Source organism: Amphiura filiformis, chromosome 1 (assembly GCF_039555335.1).
Source record: "Amphiura filiformis chromosome 1, Afil_fr2py, whole genome shotgun sequence".
NCBI classification, from domain to species: Eukaryota; Metazoa; Echinodermata; class Ophiuroidea; order Amphilepidida; family Amphiuridae; genus Amphiura; species Amphiura filiformis.
In genome coordinates, this window is record NC_092628.1 from 5,827,518 (window position 1) to 5,853,814 (window position 26,297).

General features: G+C 35.3%; 1 protein-coding gene across 1 annotated transcript in view; it reads right to left on the reverse strand.

Moving 5' to 3' along the window:
• Positions 1-400: 400 nt before the first annotated feature.
• LOC140154750 (uncharacterized) overlaps positions 401-26,297 on the reverse strand; it is a 50,629-nt gene continuing 24,732 nt past the window's right edge. Inside the window, exons 3-5 of the mRNA XM_072177318.1 lie at positions 10,782-10,893; positions 1,293-1,439; positions 401-654 (exon numbers count right to left, since the gene is read on the reverse strand). Coding sequence (XP_072033419.1) covers positions 516-654; positions 1,293-1,439; positions 10,782-10,893 — 398 coding nt within the window. The 3' untranslated portion in view covers positions 401-515. The remainder of the gene's footprint in view (positions 655-1,292; positions 1,440-10,781; positions 10,894-26,297) is intronic.

Below are 26,297 nucleotides of genomic sequence, written 5' to 3' on the forward strand. Positions count from 1 at the left end.
TCAGACTATGTCGCCAATATTGTTCACAGATACGTTACCATATTTCTAATGGATAACAATCTGTGAAAATAATTAACTAGATGAATGTTCTCATATGTGATGGATCAAGCAGGCTCCATAGTTATATTATATATATGGAACATAACACAATGGTTTCAAAGTAAAAAAATAGGTCTATTAATGGCAAAAGTCCTGATGTTACGTTCATGCCATCACAGATACGTTACCTAAATTCTACCCCCCTTGGAAAAAACGCTGTGATAAATGAAGCCAAATACCATACCAGACTTTAGTACATTGGGTGATGACTGATCAAGTATGGGTATTAAGTCGGTCAGTTTTTACACTTGCACGATTAAGACAAAGATGGGAAAGGGTTTCACAGATGCGTTACCTGATACGTTACCCCCAATACGTACAAGTAATATTGCTCAAAAATGAAGTATTGTTGAAAAATCACCCATGCATTGTTTTGTGTTCTTAAACTATTAAAGTGTACGATTCTGAATGAATTTTTATGAATTCTTTGTGGTTGGCATTTTGTCATTCCGGAGACCAAACTTGAACGCTTTATCGGAGAATGGGCCTCTAGGTTGTTGAAACCCAACTTGTTGATGTTTCTGCTGGAGGTATTTCATGTCTAATGCTGGCTCACTGCAAACAAAAATCAAACATTAATTTATTATTCATTTACATACTGTACCTTACAGTATACTTTTGTGTTATTGTTATATTATATTGCTTTTTGCTTGTTTTAAACATTGATAACCGTGCAGTGGGTCATAAAAACACATTTTACTGTATTCCAGTCCCCCTGCAGAACATGCAATGATTAAAGGAGTATTTCGTGATCCTAGCATCCTCTTTTTATGACATTTTTCAGTACATATCCACGAAAAAAGCCTATTCCCAAAATTTTAGTTGATTCCGATTTTGCGTTTGCGAGTTATACATGATTATGTGTATTACACAGCTCCATAGACAATGCGTTGTAATTTCGTTCTGGTGCACCAGAACGAAAACTCAAATTTCACGATATCTTTGCAAAACGAACTAATCTGCAAGAAATATTTTGTACATAAACATTATGTAGCCCGAGGTTTCCAGTGATATAAAAATCTTAACTTTTTTTGAGAAAAGTGGGGGGATGAGGCTGTGGATCACGAAATGCCCCTTTAATAACCATCAAGACAAGAAGTATCCAAAATTCAAAAAGCACTGAACAGCAAAATCAAATTTTACACAAAAACAAACAAATAGATGGTTAAACAATGAAACAAGCAAACGTATACCTTGATAAGACAGCTGCTGGTCTTGTGATGGTTGACCTAGGGGTGGGCGATATCTCCTCAGGAATGGGCGGTATTGTTAAGCTGTAGGTCATTACTGAAGTACTCCAAGGCCGAGATGCTGCATGGGATGGAGGAAGAACTGGTGACCTGAAATAACAAAAAATATTAAGAAGAAGAATGATGGAGTGGTATTTAGCACAATTAATCAAGAGAAGGATTTGATATGATAATAAGCCTGTGAAAACCAAAATCCTGTCTGACGATTGCAGCGCTATTATCCCGGGCTATTATGCTGCCTGATGAAGTTAATAAGTTTATCATTACTGGGCCTTCAATAGAGGAGGACATTAAACGTCACATAAAGGGCAAGCTGGAAAATACTATCTGGTCTTAACCATGACATCATCAGAATCTAAAAAGGAAAAGGGATGCAACATCCTATGGAATTTTTCTTCCTATACCTGTGTGCTGTACCTTGCGTTGAGTATTGTCCCACATGCTGACTTTGCATGCAGGTTTTACATATGCACAGTGCTGGAACCTAGGATTGATTGCAGATATCTTTTTGAATAGCTGACATTTAACATGAACAGGGATGACTCTTCCTGTACAAAGGACCAAACAGCTTTACGTGACTTCCAAATGACAAGTAAACACCGTACACCTACCTTATATTTGCCCATGCTAAGCAGTGTGAGAAAAAATTCTTCAATTATATTCAGCAAGTAACTGAACATGATTGCAGGATTTCCGACCTTAAAAGAATGTTTTGATAGAGGAGAGGAATTTTCAAGGCAAGCCCAAGGCTTGGACTATCGCAGATCGTATTCTCCCAGATGACAGCGCAACGCCTTAGCCGCTCATGCTGCCATCTCGCCCTCATTGTCTGCACAACAAACATTATTGAAACATGACAGCCACTAAAGGATGTCGCTTTACTGAACCACTTTTTGATAAATTGATTTAATTAGGCTGGTTTGATGCCTGAATAAGTCCATTTACAACAAAATGGCTGATGGCCAGTAATTGCTCAGTCAACACTGCTGGCTGTGTATTATAGATAACACATAAACAAAATACCTATTCAATCATTACAAGATATAACAAAATTTCCCCAGCAAATATAAGCTGATAATACTAATCTCTTAAATCACACACACTTTGAATGATGATAGTACATGTACATGATGTAGGCCAGGACTCAGAGAAGATACCTCACCCTTCCCAGAATCCTTTGCAACATGATACATCACCTCATTTCATCAAATGACACTCCCATTACTTTGAACAGGTAACTTTGAAACATGGGTCGATACTTAAGAAATAAACATAATTTGCAAAGTCTGCATGACCTCTGTTCAATGAGGTACATATCGTCACAATCGACCCAAGCTGTACCAGATAGCAAATCAGGACAGAAAATTGAAATGGGAGAAATGCATTATGAGAAGTGTAAGACATCTTCTCTGGTAGGGACTACTTGCAACATATGGGCTACACGATTTTGAGATGTAATAGGGAGAAAAACCCTGTCTGACTTGTCTTACATGCTAAGATTTTTTTATTTTAACTCAATATCTGGGATATGTTCTCCTCTTCTTTATCTCATCATTGATTTATTCAATATGTGCTTACGTTTTCTTGTATCACTTATTTAAATTTGGAAAGATGGATCAGAAGCGCAGATATCCTCCAATGAGATGGAGGAAATATTAGTAAGTAGAAACTTACTGGTTTTGTCAAGGACAAAATGCCAATGTACATCGAGTTTGAACTCTGAACTCTACTAACATTAAAAACAACGAAATGTTCAGCCCTTTTAAGCCAATAAAAATATTGAAGCCACTCGCTTAAAAAAACAAAAAGCTCCTGCATTACATGCCTTGCTTGTATGGACTTAAATAAAGAGCATTAAGTTGTTTTCATCAGGTCCAAGAGTGTCCAGTCAATAGTAAATACTTGCTGACAGGACAAATTGCAAGTCATGCATACAGGGCTACTGCATGATTATCCACCATCGTACGGTCAACCTGCCTCTAAGCAAATAAAATCTTGGATGACGACTGCAAAAGTTTCTCCTAATCACTACATAACATGGTCCGGTAAACTTGCATCAGAGCAAATAACCTCTTGGATGATGACTGTAAAGTTTCCCCTAAAATGAAATCTAATTTTAAAGAAGAGAAGGCTGGAATGGGCGGTGATCAGATTACACCTACATATATAAAGGCACACTTCAGAGTCCACACCACTAAATAAGATAACCTTGCAGATGATGCATGCAAGAGCAACCAGTCATGCCTGTTAATGGAAGCATGCAACTGCAGTCGTCAAATTCAGAAAAAATCGTATTCTATGAAAATTGGTGTTTTAATATAATTTTTGTATCAAATCATAAGGGCATGTTCCAAAAGTGGAACTTATCTTCTATGTGTTAATTCTGGGAAAATGTTGAGGCTTTGTAGAGATACTAATTTTATTTGATTATTCTATTACTAGTACCTTCACAACACATTTGTCAAAATCACGCACTGTGATTGGTTGAAATGCATCAAGACCTTACCTTACAATAAATGAACCTTGTGTTCTTTTCGCACAAGAACGCACAGCAAAGCGCGATGGAGTGAGTACCATAACACATTCTACGCAAAGCATTACACTTGCTCACGCGTATACGATATACACTGTCACATACGCTTTTAATACACGTACACGCTCCACTTTCAAGTAAACAGCTAAAATACTTGGGCAAAACATTTTTGGTAATAGAAAGAAATAAACGGTGAAACATTATCCTTTTACCTAAATAAAGTGTCCTCGGCAGTGCACATGTTTAAATAATGGGTTCTGCTGCACATCACCCATTATTTACGTTTTTATGACATTATGTGAGTGTAAAGGATAATGCACTACATGTACCCTTTATTTCTGAAATAATATAGTAATCAGATGTGGGCGATTAGAAAAATTGGGTTGTATGATTTGTATCTCAAAATGTTAGCCATCAATATCAGCAACCAGTCACTTTATAGCTGTGGAAATTCCACTTGAAAAGCTGTAATTGTCAGTATAATATGAGGATGAACCAAAAGCTGACAGCATATTCTAACTTTTTAAAATATTCTAAGATATTAAAAGTTTTGTATTAATTTGGGGGAATCTCACAAGTAGTTTTACAAATTGTGCACTTACAGTTTTATAAGTATTGTATAAGTTATAAAAATGAACTTCTTGGTAATGAACACCAGTTGGAATCAAAAGACCTGTCAAACTGCAAGGTAATACTGTATGTGAATTGCCTAGAATCTCTACAATAAAAATACCAAATGTTCCTTTAATACTACAAATTCTGAAGAAGAAAACACAGATTCTGAACTTTCCCAAAAGCTTCAGATCATGCCCTAAAACATGACTGGGGGATGTCATACTGATCAATCCTACTTATAGCTAAAAACATGACTGGGGCATGTTGTTCAATCCACCTTAGCTGTGCCTATTGGTCCTTAAACCTTTCAAACACACACTGTGTAGGCCCTATATCCCATAACACCACTGGGGCAGATCATGTTGTTCATTCCTACTTGGTTGTGTGTATTACAGAGTACTTCTAAACATCCCTAATTTACATAAATCCAATTTTTCAAAGTTTAAACTGACTTTCAGTGCAACAAAATTCAACTAACCTTGAATGTTGGACACATCAAACGTTCAAGGTTAGTTGAATTTTGTTGTGCTGAAGGTCAGTTTTGGTAATTGTTTATCACCAGCACATTATGAACTTACATCCCAGCACATAAATCTCATGTTTCCAGCTTATCTTTGGGCCAAGTACTTCCGCTGATCAAAATATTTGATGAATACTTGAGAATTAATCTTTAGAACCACTTAACCAATGTTGGAACTTGGATTGTGTTATTTAAAATAGATTAGCGCAGTAAGAGCGGGGCGCTCCAACCCGGGGCTCCAACGCAAAGCCTTGTTGAAAGGCTACCCTAAACACCACTGGGGGCATAATCATGTATTTGATTGTCCTGAGCTGTGCTTATTGCATAGTACTTATCGCAACATTCTCAATTTACACAAATATTGTCTTTCCATCTTATCTCTCAATGATGATAAGTTCTGCTTCTAATCGAAGGATTTGACAATGGTAATTGAAGGATTTGACAATGGTAACCTAAGAATTAGTTTTAATATTCACTAATCCAATATGCATGATTAAATGATTTGTGTTTAGTATTTTAAGAGATTATGATAAGAAAATCGTGGAAAACACTTGAAAGGGCAGGTAAATGAACAGAGAAGCAATGACTGTCATGTAATGAAATCCACTTTGAATGAAAATTGATTTCAGTTGATGACAAATGTAAAAGAAATATCTTGTGAAATCTGTATGTATGCATCATACTCTGGCAATTGTTAGATTCTTTAATCTTTAATATAGTTCGGTGATTCCTGTAAATGTTACATTCAGTGGTTTTAAACTATACCTATTTAAGGACACTACGTATCCAGTTGAGGTACCAAAATATTTATACCACTTTCCTCGAGGGATTAGACCTTTCATTAGATTATGCGCGGTATATTAAAATTATGTATGTATGTATGTATTATCTTATTGTGATGCGATCAAGCAAAATCAGTCGGAACTCGGAAATATTGATTTTGAGATATAGCCAAACAAAGGAAATATTTTCTTTTGTTTCCTGTTGTTTTGGAAACTCTTTAATTGCTTATATCTTTGGAACGGGTTGTTCAATTTCAATGGGGTTTTCTGCAAAATCCAGCTGTGTAAATGTTTTTTACCAATCTATAAGAAACTGAAAATTTAATATTTCCGAGTTCCGACTGATTTTGCTTGATCGCATCACATATATGCAAAGAGGAAAAGGGAAGTTTATCAATATCAACAAACATGTCCCTAGTATTGGTTTGGCAGGTTGTTACCTTCAATTGAAGGAAACCAGATTTTGGTTATAATAATCAAAGTAACATAACATTCTTGGAATATTAGTTTAGTATCAGACAAGCAGATGTCATGAGATACACTTTAATATGCCACACTTGACAGATGGAAGATAACAGGGATCCTAAAATACTTATGGGATATCCCTAAACACTCGCAGGGGATTCAGTGGGAAGATTACGCATGTTACAGGCAAGGTATAATAATTCATAGGGAATAAGGACATTCACCCTTGCCTCTCTTTCTGTATCATTTCTTCCTCCGCTCTCCTCCTCCAATACCAAGCTCTGCATTCTTTAAAGGTTTATAACTGTGCATCGGTTATTTGGAGGGCATCATGAAAAATCTGAAACAGTTTGCCTTTGGAACCAAGGCATATCACTTGGGGCATACCCCAGGGATATTCCAAGGTCCAAAGCAAAATGTTCAGATTTTTCACAATGCCCGTCTTGGCCGTCATCTTACTAGTGCAAAGTTATTCATAACTGGTACTTTCATCTCTTCACTTTAAAAATAACACTAAATTTTCCTCAGAAGTTTGCAAAAATATTAGATAAATTTTCTTTTTATACTTTGCTTTTATGCAAAAATTGAACAGACTGAAACAAGATGACCAATAACAGAATTACGAATCACAATCTGTGCAAATATGGCAGCACGCAATCCAAATACGGCAGCCAGCCAGCACGCCCGCAGTTTGTTCAACGCACAGAACGGCACTGACGGAGGTTATAATATCTACGCTGACCCTGATGGGGCGGTAAGTCCACTGTTGAATATAAGTAACTGTGTTTGCGTTTGGGCAAATAAATATAAAAGCTTGGATCACATGTATTGCGTTCGGGGGGGTTCTTCGAAAACAAAATTACGGGGATGTGCCACGCAGACTTTCAGATACTGACTTTCTCTATATCTACTTTTTGCTGTTTTTGCCACCCATCAGTCTACCAATTTTTCACAAAAAACACCCAAAAAGCACCCAAATTTACCATTTGAAATTCAACGCTGCCACAAAATTGAATTTCACCTCGTATAACCGACTGATTTTCCTTGTCACATACAAGAGCATGGCCTATATCCGTCATATAACATTCCATAAAATGGGTGACAAACATGTGAAACTCTACACTACTGTGAAGTGTTGATAATCACACCATTTAAAAATCGTATCCCCCATAGCAGGCAAGCATGGATTTTATAAACTACTAGTGCACCTGCAGCTGTGAGAGCCCTGATGCTGTGAGAGCACTGGCATGATAGCATTTCTGTTTGACCCCAGATGACCTTGGTGTAATTTTTTTCATGCCCCCCTCATACAAAGGATTCCACCTATCAAGTTTAAGGCCAATAGGGCAAAGTTTAAATTTAGCCCCTACATGACCTTTGACCTCGGTTGACCTCAATTTTATTTTGCGCATATATTCCCCTCGCATCAAGGATTCCACCCACCAATTTTGAGCCCGATAGGACAAAGTTTGAAATCCATGACCTTTGACCTTTGACCTCGGATGACCTCCATATAATGTTTTTCATGCTCCCCTCATACGAAGGTTTCGACCCACCAAGTTTGAGCCCGATCGGACAAAGTTTGAAATTTGACCCCTCCGTAATGACCTTTGACCTCGGTTGACCTCGATTTTATTTTGCGCATTATATTCCCCTCCTATCAAGGATTCCACCCACCAAATTTGGGCCCGATCGGACAAAGTTTGAAATTTTGACCTTTGACCTTGACCTCCGATGACCCTCAAAACCACATGGCCAACATGCTTTTCCCAATACCTACCTATATCCAAAATTTCAGCACGATGCGTTGAAGTGCGGCGAAACGCATAGCCGGACAGACAGACAGATAGATACACAGATACACAGACAGATAGACAGAGACCGCTTATTATTTTATTAGTATAGATATGTGTACAAAATGCCCGGGCAAAATGATCAGGCACAACGTAGCGGATGTTGGTAAAACTAGTTTGGAAAACGAGGCCATGTTAGTTTTATAGGGCCAGATAGTATTATACTTTAATAAGTGTTGTTTTTGAGTTCCATAAAACACTTGAATCTCGAGAAATCCACATCCAATTTCGATATATTTTTGGGATAATGTTGCATTATTAAAAGGACATAATATATGGCACAGGGCATATCTGGTTCAATTGTAGGAGCAACATGATCAATATTACTTGTTTTACACCAGCTTCGTGTTTAAATCGCCAGCTCCCATTTAAAATGTTACAGTCAACAAGTGGTGAATATTAACTGAGTCATTCTGAAGATTTTGTCCTTTTTTCGCGTCCTGTTTTTATTTATCTTAACTCCTCTTTTTGTCCTTCTCTTTCAGACATCTTCTTTCTCCTCTTTCTCTCTCCTCCTCCTGTCTCTCTCTCTCCCTCTCTATATCCATTAGTATATTTCCAAATGTGTCCACATTGACAGCGAATGATGGGAAAACAGCTTACACCTACACTCCAATGTCCTATTTTTTTTATTAACTTGAAACATTTTTAAAAATGGGGCATGTATGACAACATCTGAAATGTGCAATACATCTTGAACAGTGATATTCTTTATTCCTCCTTGTGGAGAGAAGTGCTGTTGTGAAAATATCCACAATATCTCAGCAAAACTTTGTCATTTTAGAGTGCGTGGTTCCCAAGGTGGTCAAAGGTAACTGGAACACCCCGCGGGTACTATAACTCATAATGAATCTTTTTTTCTGCATATCATGGTATATAGGAAATTATGCTGTGTAACTGAACGGGAGATTGCTTTAGTGCATTGTGTTTTACACTTGTACTTGTACCACTACAGATGCATGTATTCAAACCAATTAATGCCAAGAGCATTTAGGGCTCACCTTGTTACGTAATGTTTTTTTTTTTTGAGAATTACTAAAATCATACAACACAGTATAATGAAGTCAAACATTCATATTGAATTTGAAAAATTCAAATTGAATTAAAACTTTTCAGGTGCAAATTTTAAGTTTACTTTACTTGTTAGCACTAAAACAGACTAAAGTTTGACAACAAACCATTAGGTTGATAGAAAATGCATTAAAATGGGAGTCTCCATGAAACCATCCCACAAATGGAAATGAAAATGTACTTGTGTATGCATGCAACAATTTAGTATTTTATTTCAGAACCCATGTTTTTTAAGTGAAAGTGCAGCATTACTCTTTTCCCCTGATCAATATTGAACGGAAAGAGAATCTTTACAAATGTATGGAACTTGAAGAATTTGTAGATGTATCTAGGCACAGTGATGCTCATGAATTACAAGTAGTACTTATAAAAAGGTATAAATTTGCATATAATTTTGAAGAAAAATTCCCACTTCTTTATATTACTTAACATGCAAAGCCTGGTATTGAGTTACCTGTGACTTGATCAGTGTATGATTAACTTCAAACCATTTTCAGTAAAACAAAGAACTAAAATGAAACAATCAATATCCATTGATGACTTAAGGCCTCTTCATTGTCTAGACGGTTATCAGGACAATTGGTTAGAAAATTCAAGATACTAATTGAGTAAGCTTGTGAAATAGGCAGGTGCATGTATAGTCAATATATAAAGGGATAAATGAGAATAAAAAGAACGCTACGAATACCTGAGCTTTCTCTATATGTGATACGTCCATAGAGGCCAAATGAGATATTTTTGAAAATTAAGTTAATTTAAGCATAATTATAAATGCGATATTATAAACTGAAAGGTCTAGCATACTTGGTTCTCAAGTTTTATCCTATGTATAAAGGTTGTTTGTAGAGACACTGCCCAGCAAACACAAAACGTTTTAAAAACGTTTTAAATGAGTTATATTTTGGCTTTTGGTTTAGATAAAAACGCTTTCATAACATTAAAATGTAGGGTGATATAAAGGTCATGCTAACGTTTTAAAACGTTTTTTATAAAAACACACTACAACAATATTTTGAAATGTTTTCAAAAAATGTTATTGTAAACTATTTTTGCAAACATTTCTGCCAAATATTGTGTCAATACTTAAATAACATTATGTTGAAATATTTAAACCCAGCAAACACAGAAATGTTCTTAAAATGTTTTTTCAAAACCTTTTAATAACATTTAAATGTCGGGTTATATAAAGGTCATGAAAACATTTTAAAAAATATTTTATTTTTTCAACCCCAAAATAACATTCTGTTTAGAAAGTTTTCAAAAATGTTTTCAAGAATGTTATTAAAACGTTTTTATACCATTTATATAACCCGACATTTAAACGTTTTCTGTAAAACATTTTTGTTTGCTGAGCAGTAGATTATCAAATTTTTTTAAGGTTAGGAAAACGTTTTATACTCTTAATATACCCTTTATATAACCCGACATTTAAACGTTTTCTGACAACCTTTTATAACCTTTTGCGAATGAGGTAAAAAACGTTTTGTATTTGCTGGGTGCTATTTATGTGGTACATACATGTATGACTGAAATTAGTCATTTTTTATTAGGGATGGGATATTAATAAAGTCAAACACAGTAGTTCAAACTTACTGAAGGTGCAGTAGCATGTTTATAAGCAACTTGTGGACCTCCTGATGGTGCTGCATCAAACATTCCAACAGGTCTTCTATGTAACTGACTTGCTTGTTTAACCAGTTGATTACTGTAATCAAAAGAAAGAGAACACCAATGTCAATATATATATTACGCTTCCAAATGGTTCAAATATAAAGCATTGCATACTCTTTTAGATGCATCATACTTCCATGCTGAGATGTACCCACATTGTCATCCTCATGTGCAGACAAGGTAGAGAAGGAAAAATGATTTATTGTATCACAGATATTCATAACAAAAAGATGCCACTAAGCCTACATTAAAGATTACAGATTCTCTATTTGACCGATTTACCTCAATTTGTTTAATGACTTGATTGCTGTAAGAGAAAATAAAGGAAAATATGTATGAACTATGAATAAAACTGAATATGTTGAATGTGGGTAAATGGTCATGTTAACGAAGCACATTTCAGTTTCAGATTTGTACATTTTCATGACTATATTTTGGAATAAGAATGAAAAATGCTTTAAAATGAGGACAAACAACCCTTGAATTGGACCAGAGGTTCTTACGATAGCTCTTGATATTTTGAGAAAATATCTTTTCGGACTTTCTATGTTGAAGCACATGTGGCTAGCATGCAGACTATTACACTTTATAAAGTAGACCTACTTCTGTGCAAAATGTCCTACTTGTTTAGCTGTAATATTCAAACCATGTATATACTGTTTGTTTTTTACCTGTTTTTCCATTTCGTCCTCAAATAATTTCAAACCCTCGTCATTGTAGCTGTGGTTATACAGTCTGGAAGTGCCCAAGATATAGCCTACACATAATGTGCATTCAACTTAGCATACAGGAAGACGCAATAGACAAACATCCATAGCTAAAATCACATGTGAAAATGTTGGGAAGCTTTATGGATTTCATGTATTCCCGATCCCATTGAATGACGCTGAGTGCTAGCTGATGATTGTGATACATGTTTAAATCAACATTGCTTTGAGTTTATTAAAGGGGATGGGTGGAACAAAAACTTCAAATATGAGATGTAATATATGTATTCCACCTTGTTCTTGCCACACTGATGAAATATTCTTCACCTCACCCACAATTCACACATCTTAGCTACTCCGCTGTGTAAGAGCCACAAATTAAACTTCATTTCACCTAGTTAATTTTCTATTTGAATGCTAAAATATAGTGTTTTTGCCACATTCAACAGCTTTAACTCACGGGATATTTGAATTAATTTACTATACCATCCCTGTCAATACATTATTGCTAAGGCTATACTTAATGGATTTAAATGACAGTTTAGAAATAGACTGTGGTCTCCAGAGCAGAAAACTGAGACCCTTGTAAGGTATTTATATAAGTTTACAACAAAAGAGAACATATATCCTACAGGAACAGACAAATAGAGAGCAGACACTGGGCTATTCCAGTTAAAATCCATATACCCCCATGGAAGTCATGACCTTAATCTCCCATACAGAGAGTGTGGGTATCACATGGGTTACCTGAATGGGGGTGACTCCATTTAAAATTCACACTCCCTGTGTGGGAGATTAAGGTCATGTCTTCCATAGGGGTGTATGGATTGCAACTGGAATAGCCCATTTAGAGCTGTTACAGCTGCACATTACAGCCACCTCAATCTATGTGTGTCTTACAGCTAAGACTGTATCATATGGCTTTAAGGCATATCACTCAAGTGGAAAATAGACCATTGTTTTGTTTTGTAAAAGTAGAACATGTTTCCCCAGCGGCAAATGATGTCTCATTTCATTGGTTGATGTAGTGTTCTACTTAGCTTTATAAAAATGATTATTGTCCACATGTTGAAAGCAACATATTCTATAACCCTAACACAACTCATGGTTTTCTTGCTATTGGAAGGGGAAGAAGAAATGAAAAAGGAGAGAAGATGAACAAAGACGTCACTTGGTACCCCCTGAATTTGAACCTCTTAACCCTCTCATGCCAAGCAGTTAGATCACCGACCTGTAGCCATGGGGGTTTCACTGACATGGCCAGCGATTCCTGTATATATGACTTCGGCTGATTGCGTCATAGCATCACATTGAATATATGCATACACAGTGGTTTTGATAGTGAGTTTTTAGTGAGTTTCAGTCGCGTTAGGTTAATTTGTACATCTTTGTCTTTGCTGTGTTTTTAGTTTGCTATCATGTGCAGATGAAGTGGGTATTTGACTCATTCTATACCCAACTGTGAACGATGATAAGTTTTACTTTTTTTAACATACTCCCTCTCAGAAAAAAAGTAATTTGATAAAGTGGAACACGGGTTCTCAACTTCATTGCTCGCGGACCACTGAGGGCTAAAATCAATGCAAAGATTGTTGAGGGACATAATTATACACCTTGGTTTGCTATGTTTACTGTACATCATTTTCAGAGCTGTTCAAGGGCTAACCACTCGTCAGATCTGGTCTGCGGACCGCCAGTTGAGAACCCCTAAAATAGAACATTATCCTTCAAAACCAACTTTTTAGGTAAAATCGTGCCATTTGCAGCACTGTGTAACATGTGTTAAGTGCATATCAGATATTCAGTCAAACGGATGACCCAAACTAAGATTCGATAGCTTTGAAAGTAAATAAAATATGGGCAGAGCAGGAAATGTATCTCTTTTGTGACACCGCAATGATAGATTTTCTTTGGTGTACCTGGAGAAATCATCCCATTGAAACAAGAAAATGTAGGACAGCCTGTAACCCTGCATAAGCACTGACGATATGATCTGGCAACGTGATCATGCCAGTTGGTTGTCACTTGATTTTTGTAGATAATGTCTGTCTTAAGAGGTGATCAACTTCTTTTGTGGGCTTTTAATTTCAAGTTGAAGATAATCTATCTCAGGAATGGAAAATCAAATTTCAAAGTCTTTTCTAAGATGCTATAGTTTGTTAACTGTGCAGGGAATATGAAATAGATAAATTATATTGGGTGAGTGGTTCATTTAGCTTGATCAAATCATGACAATTCATTGACTACTGAGTAGCATATTGATGCTTATAGTAGCAGTGGGCTATACATGGGTGATATTTAGTTTGATTTTCTAAAGAGTTTTTTAAAATTCCATTTGCCCTATCTCAGCATGAAATGACAAAATTTTTGGCAGGGGGTCTGAGAAAAAAGTGTGCAGTGCCCTCTTGTTTCACCATACCTTATCTTTGTGGAGGAGTTGATTTGAGTACAAAATCCTTCATAGTACTCCTTTTCTGGCATATTGCTATGATTTTGGTGTCTAAATATATGTAAATGAGCTAAAGATACATACTTTTGAAAGTTCCACGAAAATCAGACATTACGTTTTCTTAAAAATTGCCATTTTGGGTCAAAATTGAGCGTGAGGGCGCTTTTCAAGATTTTGCGCAAAGTTTCTTCCTTTCGGTATTTTATTGTTTACATCTATGTAGATACACCGAAGTTTGATCTGCTCGAGAAATTTGAGCTTTTTAGCAGAAGTAGTTTGTCCGCAACGCTCATCAGAACGTTCATTTGGATGTCACCATTGGATTTTACATGATAAAAGTCGTTGACCCCCATGTATTTGTATAGCAGTATCGAAGGAACATTCAAACGAGTGCTAGGGACAAACTACTGTGATAAAATGCTAAAATTTCTTGAGCAATTGAACTAGTGATCATCTTCATAGCTATTAACTTAAAAACAGCGAATGGATGTAACCTTGCGAAAAATCATGAAAAGCGCCCTTATGCTCAATTTCGACCAAAAATTTCCATTTTTAAGAAAACGCAATGTCCAATTTTCATGCACCTTTCAAAATTAAGTATTTTGAGCTCATTTACATATTATGTAGACACCTAAATCATAGCAAAATAATTTTGTACTCGAATCCACTCCCTCCACAATGATAAGGTATGGTGACACAAGAGGGCGATGCACACTTTTTTCTCGGACACCAGGCCAAAAATTTTGTCATATCATGTTGAGATAATAGAACAAAAAAAACAACTGTTTACAAATAAAAATAACCAAAAAAGTCATTTTGACTTCGATATAGCCCACTATTACTTATAGTGTGAATGATTCATGGGTAAAACTTAATGCAAATAGCAAATGAACTTAAACATTAAAACATGGTTTGTAACTTTTCTGCTGGCCTCCAACTCACATTTATAACTTGTAAATTGTAATATTAATACTCTGTGTGCTATCCATATTATTCAACATAAAAAGTCCGAACTTTTGAGATGTTTTCTCAAAATATCAAGAGCTATTTTAATAACCACTGAACCAATACTAAGCTTGTTTGTACTCATGTTAATGCCCTTTTCATGCTGATTCCAAATATGGTCATGAAAATCTACATTTCTGAAATTTGTGTATTTTTACAAAAAATGTTGAAACTCGTCGTCTACGAGTATAGTCTGAATGGAGACTAGGTTTAATTCAATTCTCATCATCATTAACCCATACTTGCCATGCATAATTATAAGAAGCACACTGCATCAGTCATGTAGTGTGAATTCCAAAGCATAACCTGATTTAATTAATATTAATCAAATATTTTCATAATTATCCATGATTACCAGGCACAGCAAACACATTATAATTCATCATAGCATGCAAATTTGAACATTTTAAAATCCTATGATTGTGTATTCTACAAAATAGTTTTATTGTGTACCATGACAACTATATTACTCATAAATCATATTACATGCATTATTATAATACGTCATTAATACATCCTTGTTCACTGATTTGTTGAAAGTTTTCCATGTGCAAGTTCTATTATACGGTATACGGTATTCGCTATACGCTATTCGATCAGGCGAGTATAGGTCAGTTTGCCAATTTTAAAACTGAACCTTTGTCTAATTAAATGCTTGTAACTTTACTTCTTGAGGTCACATTGCATTCAATGAGGTGTCATAATGTGCAGAATTAGATAGTACATCTATTAAAACAATAAATTTACCCACATATGGTTTAGTTGTAATATTATGAACACGCACGATTCCCACTATACTATACTATACTATACTATACTATACTATACTATACTATACTATACTATACTATACTATACTATACTATACTATACTATACTATACTATATTATATACCTCATATATAGATTCCTGTCATCTGATTGGTTGAATGTGCAGTCATTGAATTAATTATGCCCTCAAAATGAACTATGGACCGGTCACGTGCGTCCCGATCAAACTGCGCAATCGCAACATCCACGTATCCATTCGGTATATAAAACAAATATTGACTACTTTATTCGTGACATGGTTAAGATTATAGGCCCGCGGTGATCTCAAAACCATGCTGTCACCGCGGGCCTATAATCTTAACCATGCCCTCATAGTAGTCAATATTTGTATACTATACTATACTATATTATACTATACTATACTATACTATACTATACTATACTATACTATACTATACTATACTATACTATACTATACTATACTATACTATACTATATACCTCATATATAGATTCCTGTCATCTGATTGGTTGAATGTGCAGTCATTGAATTAACTATGCCCTCAAAATGAACTATGCACCGGTCCATGGAAATGAACTATGGACCGGTCAAGTGCGTCCCGATCAAACTGCGCAATCGCAACATCCACGTATCCATTCGGTATATAAAACAAATATTGACTGCTTTATTCGTGACATGGTTAAGATTATAGGCCCGCGGTGATCTCAAAACCATGCAATGACCCTCGGCTGCGCCTCGGGTCATAGCATGGTTTTGAGATCACCTTGGGCCTATAATCTTAACCATGCCCTCATAGCAGTCAATATTTGTATACTATACTATACTATACTATACTATACTATACTATACTATACTATACTATACTATACTATACTATAATATAATATACTATACTATAATATACGCAGGTATACGGCCTTTTCGAATAGTGACCTCTTATGTGACCCGGTACTATGAAATTGCTTTGCTCGATTAAAGCTATACGCGTGCGCCTGCAAAACATGCACCGTATACCCGAATAGTATACTTCTATGTGATCGCAGCCTTAGATAACACACAATATATGACATGTTTAATGAAGATAGAACATTAAAAAAATGTTATCTAATGAAGATAGCATTGTTAGAGATAATGAAGAGAGCATTGTTAGAGATAATTTGGACATTGCAAAAAAACCCCAATACATGCTATCTACTGAAGATTGCATTGTCAGAGATAATTTTGACATTGAAATACATGCTATCTAATGAAGATAGCATTGTCAGCGATAATTTGGCCATTGAAAATACATGTTATCTACTGAAGATAGCATTGTCAGAGATAATTTGGACATTGAAATACATGCTATCTACTGAAGATGGCATTGTTAGCGATAATTTAGACATTGAAATACATGCTATCTACTGAAGATAACATTGTCAGAGATAATTTGGACATTGAAATACATGCTATCTACTGAAGATAGCATTTTCAGCGATAATCTGGACATTGAAATACATGCTATCTACTGAAGATAGCATTGTCAGTGATAAAATGGACATTGCAATATGAGCTATTTACTGAAGATAGCATTGTCTGTGATAATTTGGAATTGAAATACATGCTATCTAAGGAAGATAGCATTGTTAGCGATAATTTGGACATTGAAATGCATTTTTAGAGATAATTTAGACATTGAAGTATGTACTATCTATTGAAGATAGCATTGTTAGAGGTACATGTAATTTGGGCATTGAAATACATGTTATCTACTGAAGATATCACTGTTAGAGATAATTTGGACATTGAAATATGTGACCCACCATAACAAAACCCGCCGTAAGTCGCAAAGCATGAATTGGAGATACGGGCCGTTGAAGTTGGAATAGGGGTGAAAAATCATCATTTTTTTATGTTTTAGTATCTGAATGTGTGTTCTTTCATAATAACGAAGTATTTTTACGATATTAACAATGTTTTTACCTTCAAAATCCTGACATTTCTCAAGCTAGTCATTATCAAGATATTCCCAAAATATTCCTAAACATGCCGAAAAACGTCATTTACTTCGATATATTTCATGATTTTACCGCTCGTGTATAGAATTATCCAGCACTTTACCTACACATGCGTAGTCTAGAATCACGTAACCTCTTCACTTCAACCAATCACAACTTGAAACGTCACTCTCCAAGGTCACGTGACATTACCATATAAGGATCCAAGGTCACGTGACATTACCATATAAGGACATGCGCAGAATTCAACTCCCTCCACCAAAACAAGGCACCGCATTTAAGTGGAGGGAAGTGGAGCCTCCACTTAAATACGGTGTTATCTACAAAATAGGCAACATCATTTAAAACACATTTCAACGCAACCAGCTACTGAAGCAGTTGATGTTATAAGCGATGACAACGATGGTGTGTCAGGCAAAAAGCATGATAGTGGTACAGATTTGGATTCACGTGCTATCTACTGAAGAAAGCATTATCAGAGGTAATTTGAACATAGAAATACATAGCACTGTTAGAGATAAACACACATATGGGTAAAGTCAAAAATAAATGGCACCGTTTGGTTATTGATGCCTGCTGCGCTAATGAAAAAGACCAGATAAGAAATTCATCTTTCAAAAAATGTGTTATGATATGTTCTTTAACCACAGCAATTTGTAGTATCATAGCTGTCATCTAAAAAATAATATGCCCAATTTTCTTCCCCATGGTCAGGAGTGTTACATGTTAGCGTGACAAGAAAAAAGGAACTTGTAATTTTAATCATGCACAGTAAAATATAAAAGTTTTTCATTTGTTTTCATGACATTTTGTGAAGTGTCAGCTATTATCAAGTATCAAATTATTACATATTAGTCGCTTAATAGTCTACTTATGAACATGTGAACACTACATGGTGCGAAAAATAAAATATGTTCCAAAAATCACTTGTCGCCAGATTGTGTAGCATTGTAAGGTTATGATGACACTAATAATCTATTTCAGTCTGGTTTTAGTAAAAACAACACTTGGGCCAAACTTGGAAAAAATAGGAACTCAAAAACAAGAAAAAGATTTGCCATTGCTTGAACATGTTTGCTACAGCTATCTAAATAGGCAATGTCAGAAGTGTTACACAGAATTAATTGATTGGCAATAATTCAAATTTCTGAAGAAACTACCAGTATGTTGGTGTTCTTTTAGCCCTGAAAATATATTCCTGAAGCCAAACTGCTGCAATCAGGATATATTCAAGACATATGTACATAAAACCATGGTTTTCGAGATTTTCACAAAATTTTCACTCCTGACAATCAAGTGTAAGTAATTTAGGTTCAACAATAAAATTGAACTAATGTAATTCAAGTTTTTGCCCCTTTTGAGATAGCCATAGATAGTATCACCAAAAAATTACAAAAACTACTTTAGAAAATGTTATTTGTAAATTTATATTTGAGGCTATACAGTTACTATAGCAAAGTGTCAGGAGTGTTACAAAACATGCAAGCTGGGCTCAAAAAATAAAATTGAACGTCAGTCACCTAAATTCTGTGCTTTTTTGAGAGTGCCAAAGATGTTGTCAACAAAAATTACAAAGACTGTGTTTAGAAAATGTAGTTTATAAAATATTTTAGGCCATACAGGCACTATACAGTGTCGCCCTACTTTGATTGATCCTTACATCAATTTGAAGAACAATGTGATGCTAAAACTTCAACACAGCTTTTGCACATCATATTGCATTATAAATACAAACTTAAACAGGAAATAATTTAAGACGTTTCTTGTGACAAACAAAAACTTTTGTTCCTGATTTCCACAAATTTTTAGGTGTTTTAATGAAAATTTCAATTTTTTTTTAAAACTTTGTTTCCATGTGAAAAATTCAGCATGACTATTTTAGTTTAGCATCTAAGTAATTCATTAAAACTCAAAGAATTAATTATATGCATAATCTTGTCAAAATATAACAAGGAATGACATGGAACTTTTGTGTTATGTTTCTGAAGATTTTAGACTACTTTTGCCAATAAACCAGTTGAAAAAATATATTTAGTAACATCACTGATGTAATTTTTTTCTTCTTGACTTTAGATATGTTGTGCTTACAATAAGACAACAATTACATTTCTGTTTGTAATTTTTACCCTTTTGTCACACTTTGGTGCCATTATTTCTGATTATACCCATATGTTATCAACTGACGATAGCATTAGCCCCAATTTGAACATTTACTGATGAAAGCATATATGTGACGTGTCATGTCAAAAGGAGACACTTTTGGGCAGGATCGTAAATGGAGAAATAGCCAAAAATCTGCCTGGGGGCGATATTTTCACAATTTGGATTTGTTACGAATTTGTGATGTTATTCATGTTTAAAATATTGTCTGATAGGTTCAGACCAGAATATACCTGGCATCTTGTATTTTTTGATACATTTTTCAAGGTAATTCCTACTCTCAACATTGTCAATAATATTTTTAAAGGCCGATATCTCAATTTCCAATTTTATAATACCGTAACTTACGAACTCAATATCTTCGCTTAGGAATATCCGATTTCATTGGGGAAAACGGCGTTGTGGAGCAAAATATCTCTTTATTTAAGATATGTAAAAACCTCAAAATTGATAACCTGCCCAAAAGTGTCTCCTTTTGACATGACATGTCACATATACATTGTATGTAAAGCATAGTATATGTGCTCTTTAAAGTTTAGATGATACAATTGTAGTCAATTTGATGCTGAATCACATATGTAAGTTAGTGGGTGGCATAGCTTAGTACAATAATGTCAACATGTTTTGGTAGTAAACACATAGCATACGCTTAACTTGTTTTTCTTCAATCTAAATCCTCCTTCAAAGCTTTGGAATCATTGTATCATGGAAAAACAAAACATACTACATTATAGCCTAAGTGTAAAATTACAGACAAGTAGTTAGACTCATGAATGTATGCATTTAATGTATGGTTCTAGATTTACATCATAAATTCATAACATTAACGGTTTTATGCAGGTCTAATACATAATAAATAACACATGAGTAAAATGTGTGATCAGAGGATTAATACTTTGCCAACATCAATCAATATGTCAATGAAGTTGTCAGACCTACATTTAATAAATAGTTATTATGTCCAGGTATATAGCTTGAGGTGCATAATCAAAAGGGAGTATATTTCACACCCACACATACTGCCAAACAATAAGGACTAGGGATTTTGCCACTGAGCACCTACTGCAATAAGGAGGTCGGATTCTAATCACCAAACCATCAATGTTTCTGATATACAAGACCTGCTCTCACTAAATGAGTGGAGAGTTGCCAGGGAAGGAAATGAGATATGGCTCATTGAACATGTCACAAAGCAATAGAAAACAACAGAATTTGCAACTTTCCTCTCAATTTGTGAGAGCAGGTCTGAAGCAGCCAGGTAACACTGGATATGACTTACACCTACATATGGTGGATGTTCATGCATTTTAGGTTTTTTGTTTTGTTTTATGGTCTCTAGAGGTAGGTAGGAGACTTTTAGCCCTGGAGAGCAGTTACGTTGTGGAAATTGTGATCAGCAATTTTCTTTGGTTATCATATCCCTGCTTTTCTAAGCCATGAAAACTGATTCAGCAGGCCCGCTATCGATTCGATATACTTAGAGCAGAGCCCAGCAAACACAAAAACGTTTTTAAAACGTTTTAAATAAGTTATATTTTGGTTTTTGGTTTAGGTAAAAACGTTTTAATAACATTAAAATGTCGGGTTATATAAAGGTCATGAAATCGTTTTAAAACGTTTTGTATGAAAACACACTATAACAATATTTTTAAAATGTTTTCGAAATGTCATTGTAAACTATTTTTGCAAACATGTTTGGCCAAATATTTTGTCAACACTTAAATAACATTATGTTAAAATATTTGCACCCAGCAAACACAGAAATGTTCTTAAAATGTTTTTTACAAAACGTTTTAATAACATTTAAATGTCGGGTTATATAAAGGTCGTGAAAACATTTTAAAAACGTTATTGTAAATATTTTGGGCAAACATTTTTTGCAAAATATTTTCAACCCCAAATAACATTTTGTTTAGAATGTTTTGTACCAAGTTTTCAAAAATGTTTTTGGAATGTTATTAAAACGTTTTATACCCTTTATATAACCCGACATTTAAATGTTTTCTGTAAAACATTTGTGTTTGCTGTGCAGTAAATTACCAACAAATGTTATTTAATGTTATGAAAACGTTTTATACCATTAATGCACCCTTTATATAACCCGACATTTAAACGTTTTTTGACAACCTTTTATAACCTTTTGCGAATGATGTCGAAAACGTTTTGTGTTTGCTGGGAGGTAAGTGGACAAGACTTACAGATATATAAGAATAAATTGAAAAGTAAAAAAGAAAATCCCAACGCCCTAACGTTTGACACATCTTACATAAACCGGATAACCCACATGCACCCCCACACACACATACACCCAAAACAAGTTTGGAATGTATAGGCACTTTGCCCCCAGGGCACTTTGTTCTCAAAAGTTTTACAAACACAATTTGCAAAGTTGATTAATAAAAAAAGATGCAGCATGATCTGAAATTACAATGTTCTAAAGATGCTTAGCGTAGCATAAGAAAATGTTGAATTCAAACACACGATGCAGCTTTAAAAATGTTGATTTTGAAATTTTTTGTTTATAATACAAGTGTCATGGTTTTCTGTCATAAGGGTCCGTTGTGGTCCTGCCCCTTATTGGCCCACAACGACCCCGAAAAGGGTCACGACCCACAGTTTGGGAACCGCTGGGTTAGGGTTGCAAATTGGAGTTAGCATTGTGGCTGACAGCAGGAATCCATATACAATTAAAATCTATATGTGCAGTAGCATGCATGCACATGGATAAATCGAAAACTAGTTACAAGATGCCCCGACCTGCTTGCCAGCTTCCAAATGTAGTGGACTATAGATGTTGATGATTTGTGTTTACCTGCTTTAATTTGTCATCTTGTCAGGTTCAAAACAGGTTGAGATGACATATAAAAGAAGCCAACACTTGTGTGTTAAATTGAATTCTCCATGCTCACAAATGTCATCAATTTATTGATATAATGGCGTGAATAGTAAGAGGCTATCTATGACAACAGCATCCTGAAGTAGCAGTAGAATGCAGCAATATGGCTATAATATGGACTTATCAGCAGGCTAGAGGTATATACAGAGAATACAAGATTGGAATTGTGCGGATTGTTGAATTTATTCCTATGAGTATCGTTTGCATATTATAGAGTGCAGTATAAGCAAGGCTGAGCACTTATGTGTTACAAGAACCAAGCTGGGTGTTTTGGTTTTTGTAAAACCATGAGGTAATGCATTTCAGAATAATTGACCCTTGACCCTTAAAACGAGGGTTCACCCACACAGGGATGTGAGATTCCACAAAGTGTGTGTTGTTTGTGCATTAACACTTTTCATTCACAGGCTTTAATTACTGGGTACAATTTACAAAAGCCTTCTGGTGTATCGCTAGAAAAGCGTGACAAACAAAAATACACTTTTTGCTCATGTATTTGCAACCTTGTTTTGGTAGGAAGATAGCTGATATGTGGAAATGGTCAATAGAAGTAGGAGCTGAAGACCAAATGCCACAGCTATTGCAAATTAACACCCATATCATGTGATTTTCCTCCTGACATAATGTACACTGTCTAACATCCATGGGCTCTCTAGGGATGGGGTGCTAATTGGGTTGAATACCCCCGGGGTAGGGGGTACTCAAGTTTAGTTTGGATAGGGATGTGCCGCTGAGAATTTGAAAAGGTACCCATCAATATCAAGAAATTTGGACCCATTGATATATATATTCGGCCAAATTTAACACAAATTGTCTAAATTTGTACAAATTTTTCTCCAAATTTAGGAGAAATTTAAAAAATGTTGCAGACAGTGGCTATTTTCTGAAAGGGGTCATTGATATTCCAAAAGACTGAAAATGCTACCCATGTTTGCGGCACATCCCCATATAGTCACAAGTACCCCCCTGGGTGAATACCATAATATGAGTAATGCCTGCATTAGATACACATTTTCAATTTCAAATGGAGTCACACACATTTAGGTAACCCAATTTAAAATTCACACTCCTTGTGTGGGAGATTAAGGTCATGTCTTCCATAGAGGTGTATGGATTTCAACTGGAATAGCCCATTTATCCACTTTCATTGCATCTGTCTCATTTACAGTAGTTGCTTCATTAGTTGCTTCATTCCCAATTATATGCAAATAAGATAAGCCTAACGCCTAACCCTTATTTGTATATTGGGGAACATTTAAGTATCTGCCCATTGCGCTAACATCACCATGATCTAATACTTGATTTATATTAGAACTTTCCCCATCTCTGCACCCTTTTTCTCACTTATTTGCATATAGAACAGCATGCATTGAGGATAGATTTAAAACCACCACATCTTTTTGTTTCTTATATCCGAGGAATTTCCCAACGGATGCAGCCCAAAGGAATATTCAGCTCTAGGTGGAAAGAAAAATATGCAGTCGTTCCTAAAATAGCTGATCAATGCAAAGTCTCTAATGTACAAATTTGGAGATCAACACACGTCATGAATGATGCCCTAGACTATATATTTGAGTCAAACAGTCCTGAAAATACAAATTTAGGCCAAGTGGTGCACCTTTCCTGTAATCAAATATCAGCCTCTGAAACATCCTTTTGACCTGTTTTCATCCCCTATAGTTATCAATTCCTGCTGTTCACTGAATAACACGTTTCATACCCTATAGCAACAAGTGTTTATGAATACTAAAATACACTCAAAGTACCTGGTATGGATATTATCGAAATGCCATGAAGTTGGCTTCAGTTTTCATATTTGAATCATATAATACTCATCTCTGACTGCTGCTGACCACATTGAGGATACATGTCATGATATAGGACAGAAAAAAATCGGGTTCTTATTTAAAAAAAACCATATCTTTTGAACGCAGCAGGAGCTGCAAACACTTTCAGATCTGCACAAGCTTGAAGACTAGCTAAATAGATGGGTAATGTCTTACAATGCATCAAAATACTTCATCATGAAGATAACAAGCCCAGTTTGGTTGCAATACGATTTAAACTGTTCATATGACATCAATTTTAAACATCCGGTACAGAAGTACGAAATGCGGAAATCGGACAGTGCAAAAACAGTATGCCTCGTGGTGAAGGGATAATAAAACTCAAACAATGTTAGATTGCAGAAAGGTAAATAAACTCTTGCAGAGTCTTTAATAGCTGTCTGCAATTGATGGGGATTCTACAAACATTGTGGGTAATTAAAAATATAAATGATCACTTTGGTGAACAGTTACAACAATTTTGTACTAAATACATCATTGTATCTCTGCATTTTCTCTTCACTTCCCTTTAAATTGGCCATGTTTTTCTTGTAGCACAAGTAGATGTTTTCAAGTCCAAATCTGCATGTACATATGGCCTAATTGATTTCCTCTCTCTACATGTATGTCAAGGTCCATTTATATAGTCCCAATTCTGTAAGCAATACCATATATGGCTAAGTATCACTATCCACTCCAGCCATCAGCCACCACTCAAAACAGGTCAATAAACCCAATACCTTACTGATATCATCCTTTTGGTCTGGAGAAACTTGCACAGTACAGAATATCAAACGTAATAGTCCCAGTTTAATGAATAAATTGAGCACGGCTGTCTCTTTTCACTCTAAACAGACGAATCAGATAGTTGGATAAAGAGGATGGGACTATAAGCCAGACAATTTGAAGGAGATAAGGAGTTGAGTGACCACTTGTTAGGAAAACGAAAGTTCAGTCCTCATTTCCCTGCATCAGAAATGACAAAATTCATTAAAAGCCTGATTGCACGGTCATCTCAAAATGTGGTTCTACCTCAAAGTGTGTGCTGTGTATGCGTACGCCTGTCAAACGCATGATTTAATCACCGTGTATACGCTTTGCAAAAGTCTTCTGGCAAGCAAGAAACAAAAAGGCACATTTTGCGCATTCGTTTGCAGGGAGAACCTGGTTTTGGTAGCAAGATGGCGGATCCGTGCAAAAAAATTAACAAAAATGGCAGACAACTATATTTTACTCATCTGGTGACATGTAAAGCATAGTAAGAAAACAAATCCCTTCACCTCAGACTCAATGCCTTGCTGAATAATTCAGCAACCCCTGATCCAGCAAATCCAAGTGACTGATTTTAATCCCAATTAAAAAAGACATTTTTATTTGTTTTTAATCCCTTTATTTTTATTACTTGATACCATCTTGTACTTCCAATTCTAGATAAGCCTGACAAAAATATCTGTGATGATATAAGAGTATTTTTTTCAAGTGCAGGTCTTACCAATGTGGTTATTGAATCTACATACAGGGTTGATAAAAACAAAATATGTGGTACTACTTTTATTTTCAATCAAAGTACAAATTAAAATTTAGTCTGAAATGAAAGCTCAAGCTT